The sequence below is a fragment of the Stegostoma tigrinum genome, chromosome 44, assembly GCF_030684315.1.
Source record: "Stegostoma tigrinum isolate sSteTig4 chromosome 44, sSteTig4.hap1, whole genome shotgun sequence".
Classification (NCBI taxonomy): Eukaryota; Metazoa; Chordata; class Chondrichthyes; order Orectolobiformes; family Stegostomatidae; genus Stegostoma; species Stegostoma tigrinum.
In genome coordinates this window covers 15,021,407-15,030,182 of record NC_081397.1, presented here as the reverse complement: position 1 = coordinate 15,030,182, position 8,776 = coordinate 15,021,407, and the positions used below count along the sequence as shown (strand labels likewise).

The following is an 8,776-nucleotide window of genomic DNA, read 5'->3' as shown; positions in this document are numbered from 1 at the left end:
TAGTATACTGGATGTAGAACACACATCCCAAAGTGCGCTAGTCACAGTGTTGGAGAGGTCTCCAGTGCCAATAAAAGGCCCATCGAGCCTGTGCCAGTTAAAAACACCACGTCACCATTCTCTAATTCCATTTCCCCAGCACTCAGCCCATTGCCTTGGCATCCCAGGTGCACATCAAAATTCTTCTTCATATGTGATGAGGGTTTCTGCCTCTCCCATCTTCACAGGTAGCAAGTTGCAGGTTCCCCACCAGCTTCTGGGTGAAAACTTGGTCCCTCATTGCTCCCTCCATCAAGGAGGAAATCTTTCTTCCTGCTTACCCAATCTATGGGCCCTCATCATTTGATACATCCCAATCATGTCCAGCATCTCAATCTCCTCTGCTCTGACGATAAGAACCCCAGTCTGTCCAATCTCTCTCCATCACTGGCACTCTCCAGTGTCGAAGGCAACATCCTGGTAAATCTGCCTCTACACCCTCTCCCCGTGCATTTAGATACATTCTGTCATTAAAGTGTCTTTTCTTTTATTTACAGCTCACTGTGATGTTGCATCAGGCGGGAAACACGCAAGTTATTTTGCAGTGAAAAAGCTGGCAGTTAATTTTTAATCAGCAAAGTTACGTTTTTAGCAGGTGGTTCATGTAGAGTCACTGTTGTCTCCTTGCACAGAGAGAGAGAGAGAGAGAGAGGGAGAGAGAGGGAGAGAGAGGGAGAGAGAGGGAGAGAGAGGGAGAGAGAGGGAGAGAGAGGGAGAGAGAGGGAGAGAGAGGGAGAGAGAGGGAGAGAGAGGGAGAGAGAGGGAGAGAGAGGGAGAGAGAGGGAGAGAGAGGGAGAGAGAGGGAGAGAGAGGGAGGGAGAGGGAGGGAGAGGGAGGGAGAGGGAGAGAGAGGGAGAGAGAGGGAGAGAGAGGGAGAGAGAGGGAGAGAGAGGGAGAGAGAGGGAGAGAGAGGGAGAGAGAGAGAGATCAACAACAACTATTTTTGTTGTTTAACTTTTCAACTGTTTAACCTGAGGGTCACCACATCTCAGGCAAAGGGGAACGATCATTCACAGCAATCTCAACCAGTGCAGAAACTGAACCACACACTTTCAGCACGACCAGACAGTCAACTGAGCTAACCAAGCCCTACACGGCAAAAACACTGGGCAACACGGTGGCTCAGTGATTAGCACTGCTGCCTCATATTGTGTGTGTGGTTTCCACCGGGTGCTCCAGTCTTCTCCCATTGTCGAAAGGTGTGCAGGTTCGGTGGAGTGGTCATTCTAATTTACGCATAGTGTCCGGGGCTGGTAGATTAGGGAGATTAACCATGGGAAATGCATGGTTACAGGGATACGTTAGAGGAGTCGGTCTGTGTGGGATGCTGTTCAGATGGTTGGTACGGACTTAATGGACTGAATGGCTTACTTCTACTCTGTAGGGATTCCACTGATGTCGATGTTTGGCTCAAAGGTGCGGGGCAATTTATTTTGATCTGAACACCGCACTTTAGTGTGATTCACTTTCAATTTCGAAATAATGGGGAGGCAATATCCTATTTTGTCAGATGCCTGGGATATACTGTGAGGACTTGAAATTAAATCTTGCTATTGCAGGTCACGGATTTTGACTTAAACTTTAAACAAAACAGATCTGGAGTTAAGGCTCTAATGATGACCATTGTGAGAAGCAAAGAACGATCTGGTTCAATAGTGAAGACTGACATGAAAAGTTATTTCTTCTCTCAGGGAGATGAGAGACTTTGGAACTCCTTGCTAGACAGAGCTGTATGTATTTGTGGCAGCAGGGGGAAGGCAGATTTAAGGCTGGGATTTACAGTTTCTTGATCAGACAGGGAATCAATGGGAAGGGCAGGAAAGTGGACATGAGGAATGTTGGATCAGCCACAGTCCTATTGAATTTTGGAGCAGGATCGAGGGGCCGAATATCCTACTCCCATTCCTGTCTCTGATGGTCCTTATGGGAGCAAAATCTGCCATTCTCACCTGATCTGCTCTGCACGTGACTCTTAACCCTTTGCAAACTCCTCATTACCTTCAGGTCGAGCATGTTGATCTATTCAAGGACGTTTTGAGATTGGCATCCCCTTGCCACCTTGGCAGAGCTGGCCACACCCTGTTCAAAGTACAGAGAAATAACATTTGTCATCGTCAGTTTTAGGCTTGTTCCAACTGTGTGCTTTTCTAAGAGGAACTGGTCTGTGTCACAACCCCAGATATTAATTGCTCATCCCGTAAACTCTCACTGTCTTCCAGATAAAGTTTGTTTTTCTCACCATTCACCCCTCTATATCCCCACGTTCACCATCCACCCCCTCCGAATGTCCAGCTTGTTGGCTCAACACTGAAATGATTCATGCAGTTCAATGTAGATCAGAGTGACGTTATCTGCTTTGGGTGCAAAACCAGGAAATTGGGTTTTTATCCGCCGGATTGGGATGTGGGGGTGCTCCAAGTCCTGGATGTACCTCATACACCAGTCAGTGACAGTGAGCATTACAGGAGCAGCAGATGGTGAAGAATGGAAATGTGATGTTGGCCTTCATAGTGAGAAGGTTCCAGTCCAGGAGCAGGGCTGTCTTGCTGAAATTGTACAGGGAGAGACCATATCCTGCTGTATTGTGTCTGCAGTCTGGGGTCTCCGTCTCTGAGGATGGATGTCCTGGCTATGGAGGGAGTGCAGCCGAGGTTTCCCAGACTGAATCCTGGGATGGCAGGACTGAAGGATAAGGACAGACTGGATCGCTTAGGATTATATTCACTGGAGTTTAGAAGAATGAGGAGTCATCTCATAGAAACCTGTGAAATTTCAATGGGACTTAACAGGGGTAAACACAGATGTTGCAGATGGCTGGACATGGGGCTAAGGGCACATGAGTCCTCCCTCAGGGGGTCACAGTCTAAAGGAGATGGGGAAGGGCTGAGGGTGGGGAGAAATGTCTTCACCAAGAGGGTGGGGAGCCAATGGGATTCTCTGCCACAGAAAGTGGTTGGGATCAGAGTAGTGAATGTTGTTCAAGTAGCAGCATCGAGTTCTTAGGGGCAAAATGTCTTGGACAGCCACATCATAACATCCCAACTCCTACACTCAGTGTTGGAACTGATGAAGGCAACTGTTCCAAACTTGCTGTCCGCCTGTGACTCCACTTTATGGAAATGTGTGCCTGCACCCTTCGATCCCTCTGTTTGACAACACTCCCCACGGCCCTACCATTAACCTGCCCTGGTTTGCCTCAGCAAAAATGCAACACCTCTATATTTGTCTAAATTAAACTCTACCTGCCAGTCCTCGGCCCATTGGCCCAGTTGATCAAGTTCCCAATGTACTCTGAGATAACCACCTTCACTGTCCATGAGGCCACCGATTTTGCTCCTGCTCCTCATTTACTATGTTTCTGTATTGTCCTATTTTCAGGCTGAGCAAGCAGACCAGCAACCATCCTGCATCACATACACCACCCTGAGGCACACAGATATGCGAGGGGATGAGGAACCAGGTCAAGGTGAAGAGGGAAATGTTTCTGTCAATCTTCCGCGGACATTGTGAGACAGCACAGAAGAATCCCTTCAATGCCTCACAAATTGATGGATAGCAATTGTTCCTTCCAGCAAATAAGGGGGAGAAGGAAGAGAGGACAGAGGAGCGTCAGGTTTCTGCAGCTGAGACATGGCTAAGCTTTGTTCCCATTCACTCAGCCAGACATCAACTCCAAACATGAATTTGCCTTGAGAAGCCATCGGAATAACTGTCTCTCACATAAGTCTGAGTGGGCCAATTTCTTCTGCTGCAGCATGATCTGACCCTTGATGGCAGGGATTTGAGATTTTGTGCTGTCCATTCCTAACTTGAGTATCCATTTGATCTCCTGGTGAGTGTATCAGGGCAGATGAGCCAATGAATTGAATCTACTCTGCATTTATTTTTTAATTGTGGTGAGCTATTATCAGAGGTTTGATTATTCCCCAGCCTGATCTTCATTACCCTCTAACTTCATCATTTTCAAACATATATCCAGCTCTCTCTTCATACCTCATATGGAATCCACCTCCACCACTCTCCCAGGCAGTGCATTCCAAATCTGAACAATGCTCCAAAGATGTTTCTCCTCATCTCACTCCTAGCTGTCTTGGTGACAAATTTGAAATTGTGACCCCTGGTTACTGACATAGTGGAAACAGAGTATTCTACTTTACCCTCTCAAAATTCTTCATTATTGTGAACACCACCATTTGTGACCCCTCTGCTCCATGGAGAATAAGCCTGGTTTCATTAATCTTTCTTTGAACGTAAAATCCTTCATTCCTGCTGTCATTCTAGTGACACCTTTAAACCATCTCCAGAGTGTTCTTCCTTAAATAAGGTGCCTAGAACTGAACACAAGCGTTGCCTGAGCAATGTGGTCTTAACAATGATTTGTAGAGATGTAGCATTACTTCCTTGCTTTGAGACTCAATGCCTCTATTTTTAAACTCAAAGATCCTTTGAACCTGCTTCACAACTGTTTCAACTGGCCTGGCCACCTTCAGAGAACGATGCACATGAACCCCAAGATCTCTCTGTTCCAATTTTCTCTTTAAAGCTGTACCCTTAAGCTTGTATTGTTTCTTTGCATTTTTCTCAGCAAAATGCATAAGCTCATATTTTTCTGCATTGAAATTTATCTGGCAGGTTTCTGCCCATTTGGCCAACTTGTCAATGTCCCTGTGAAGTCACTCAGTATCATCCTCACAATGCACTCTTCTCCATGGCTTAGTATGATCTGTAAATTTAGAGATTTTATCCTCAATACCCAACTCCAAATCATTTCTACAATCAATATATTTATCTATATATATATCTGTCAGTTTCTCTTACGTAAATGTATGACTATTTACCAGCCTGTACCTGTTAGTTTCTGCTGAGAATTGCAAGTGACAATATTAATCTGTTAGCGAGTTTTGAGAAGATTTGTAGCTCAATTTGAGGTTCTGGATGTAAGTTTGCTCACTAAGCTGGAAGGTTCATTTTCAGAAGTTTCGTCACCATTCTAGGTAACATCATCAGTGAGCCTACGGTGAAGCGCTGGTGTTTAGGTTTCCTTGGGTTGGTCATGTCACTTCCTGTGCCGGTGATGTCATTTCCTGTTCTTTTTCTCAAAGGGTGGTAGATGAGCTCCAAATCTCTGTTTGTTGATGGAGTTTCGGTTGGAATGACATGCTTCCAGGAATTCTTGTGCGTGTCTCTGTTTGTCTTGTCCAAGATGGATGGATGTGTTGTCCCAAAGTGGTGGCCTTCCTCATCTGTATGCAAGGATACTAGTGATCGTGGGTCATGTCTTTTGGTGGATATTTACCAACAGGTGGCGACAGACCTGACCCCACAACTGGAGAACCGAATCACAGCCTCACTCATAAAACTTCAAAAATCTGGAGAATTAAACAAGAGACTCTTCCAAAAAATGAAACCAGATGGATCCAACACACCACGCTTCTACGGACTACCCAAAATTCACAAACCAGGAGCTCCCCTCAGACCCATAGTCTCACTACCTAGAACACCAACATACAGACTAGCCAAGGAACTACACCAAAGACTAAAACACCGAGTAGAAGACTCACGCCACTCCATTCACTCCAGCCAAGAATTCTTGAACACCATCAAAAGCACCAAGATAGAAGAGGATGAAACAATGGTCTCCTTTGACGTAACAGCCCTGTTCACATCCATCAACATCAATCTGGCCAAAGAAACACTGACTACACTAGTAGAAGAACCAAAGACACATACACCAGACACCACCAACCTCATCAGCAAGGACAAAATCATCAAGCTCGTGGACCTATGCCTCACCACCCACTTCACTTTCAATAACAAAACCTACAGACAAACTAACGGTACACCCATGGGATCTCCGAGATCAGGGTTCTTAGCAGAGGGAGTAGTGCAGAGACTCGAACAAACAGCTCTGCCAATCATCCAACCCAAACTTTGGGTCTGCTACGTGATGACACCTTTGTCATCACTAAACGAAACAAATTAGAGGAAACATTCAAGACCATCAATAATATCCTTCCTGATGTAAAATTCACAAAAGAGGAGGAACACAACAACAAACTGCATTCCTAGGTACCACAGTAGAGCGACCAGTTAATGGGGAACTTCAAACCAGCGTCTACAGGAAAACAACACAGACAGACCAAATACTGAACTGCCTTGTCAGTGTGTAAATGCACTTATCGAAGTACACCTGTCAGTTCCTGCTGGGTGAATGTGTGGGTGCTGTTCCCAACATGTACCTGTGAGATTCTGCTCTGTAAATAGGAGAGTCTAGTTAACAGACTATACTTGTCAGTTTCTGCTCTGTGAAACTGGGAGTGTAGTTATCATTGCGTATGTCCGTTTTAGCTTTGAGAATGAGGGTGAAGTTATTCATCTCTCCCTGACAGTTCCTGCAATGCGAATGCATGACTGACATTAGCAGAAACCAAGAGAGACTGATAACTACAGTCACACCTTTACATTGTAGTCAATGTTTTGTCATCATTTGTGTGTTTCTGCAATATGAACAAGTGGGTGTAGTTATCAATCTGTACGTGTCAGTTTCTCCTCATGTATCAAAATGGCTAAGTCTCTGGGTGTAGTTATCAATCTGTACGTGTCAGTTTCTCCTCATGTATCAAAATGGCTAAGTCTCTGAAGGCCAGTAGTATTCTGTGACTGTATGATTCACTCTGTGATGGTTATTTTTAGGGTGTTGAGGCTGCGTCTTAATGTCTTCTGCATTGTGTGATTTATGAGTTGAGTGTCAGTCCTTGTGGTAGGTGAGGGGGGGGTGGAGAAGTTGAGGACATGGGGTGACAACAGGAGGGGAACTGCTTTATTCTGAGAACCATTCTGACAAATTGTCACATATTTCCTATTTGGTCACACAGCCTGAGATCTGTGGTACCACTGATTAAACTGCTTGTTTCTCACCAAAAACAGAATCACAGATATGGTACAGCATAGGAGCAGACCATTCAGCCCACTGTCTCTGTACTGGGAATTTTTTATGCAGCAGTTCCGCAGTAATTGTTAGGAATGTGAACTTCATCTACTCATTGTCAGCGTCTATTTGTAAAGGCCAATATGACATAAGTTCTGTGGGTATCTGGCTTTTCATAACGATTGTGGTAGTTTTGATATGTTTCCCACAGTCTCAGGGAGAGTACATGGATCTCATTCTCGTATGTTCAGTTGTGGTTTGTGTCGGAGTCGTAAACTCTGTCAAACTCTTTTCAATTGCACTCAACTGCATTGCATTTCAGTCTCAGTTTGTTTTTACATTGTGCATGAGGTTGAGTGTGCAGTAGAATCTATCTGTCACTACTGGGCACTGTAACAGTCCAATATCCTCAGGTGTAATCAGAGATTTTGAGAGTCAGTTCATATCTGGAAATTACTGTGAGGCCGTACTTCATTCTTTTCCTTTTAGCATCCACTGGCTGTGTGTGAGTGAGTTTTCCCTCGTGCTGCCAGTCTGTATCTCAGTTCCCGTCTCCTGTCGTGAATGGGAAACCACCGAAGATCATTAATTGTTGGTGCCTGTGGGAATCACGTGCAAGTGAAAGGCAACACACTGCTACAGAAGGGACTCTGTGCTGTTCCTCAGATTCAAGACTGGAAACACAATGGGCCTTTGTAACTTGTATAGTGTAGAGTTGAACAGGGATTATGATATAAAGTATTGACTGTCAGAATAACATCCGTTTCTTTTTCAGTGTGTAGTGATATGCTTTTCTGAGTAATGCTAAAGTAGCAATCAGTGTAAACTGTGAAAGCCAATGGCAGTGAACAATTCAACTGCATTGCTGCTGCCTGACCACACAGTGTCGCTTGGACAGAAAAGACAAACGGGGAACTTATTCCCTGATGTAGACAGGACATGACCCTGCTCTGTGCCATGATGGTGGAAGCAATTACTGGTACTCTTGTGTTGTTCTATGGAAGGGAAGTGGAAAGGAAAAGGAAGTTTATTTTCTGTCTTGCAGTGCAGCAGATTTAAAGGGTGAAACTCAATTTATTGAACAATCAACACTGTTCAACTCTGCTTTGAAACAAAAGGAGTGTTTCACAAACCTACCAATCAAACCAATTTTGTCTATTTTTGTTTTGTGCACTGCTTCGAAAGGTAACCACTTGATTAAACAGATTTATTGTGAAAATTGTATTCAGATATCTTGGTATTTCTCTGCAATACATCCAAGGGAGGGCCAGGAGGAATGTCAGGCTCTTTACAATAAATTGAGATTAATTTTGAAAGAGGTACTCGAGGTTTCTTGCTGGACTGAAAAAGACAAAGCAAATTCTATTCCTGAAAGGTGAAGAAAAGGAGAATGATGTTGCGATAAAGATGGGGATGGCAGCTCCTCTGCTGCTATCATACATTTGTGTGAATGAAATGTTGAATGAATGGGATGAGAATTCTCGGTACAGACTCAATAATGTGAAGGACTGCAGGCCTCTCTGACAATGGTTCTGTGAGTAGAAATCATTCCAGATGTGACAGTTTCTGTTGCTTGCAATGTATATGGTATTGCATGGCTATTATATGTTGGAATGTGTGTTGGGATGGTTTATGCATTTGATAGTGAGAGAGAGAGAGGAGGGTGCAAGAGAGGGAGTGAGAGTGTATATTAACAATTCTCTCAATGTCAGTCTTTGGCACAGCATGTGCATTTGGAATTCACATTATTTAAGTTTTGTGACTATTGAGACAAATATTCATTGAAATAATAATTGTCTGTCTGTTACT

The 8,776-nt window shown here is 44.3% G+C and overlaps 1 protein-coding gene across 1 annotated transcript; it reads left to right on the top strand.

Moving 5' to 3' along the window:
* Nucleotides 1-3,774: 3,774 nt before the first annotated feature.
* On the top strand, nt 3,775-6,283 carry LOC132206855 (uncharacterized). The gene is made up of 2 exons (XM_059641958.1): nt 3,775-3,871; nt 5,142-6,283. The coding sequence occupies exon 2, from the start codon at nt 5,150-5,152 to the stop codon at nt 6,020-6,022; it is 873 nt and encodes a 290-aa protein (XP_059497941.1). The 5' UTR covers nt 3,775-3,871; nt 5,142-5,149; the 3' UTR covers nt 6,023-6,283.
* The last annotated feature ends 2,493 nt before the right edge of the window (nt 6,284-8,776 follow it).

Excerpts from the sequence above, each read along its gene's own strand:
- LOC132206855 (XM_059641958.1), top strand. The coding sequence starts at position 5,150 with ATGAGCTCCAAATCTCTGTTTGTTGATGGAGTTTCGGTTGGAATGACA.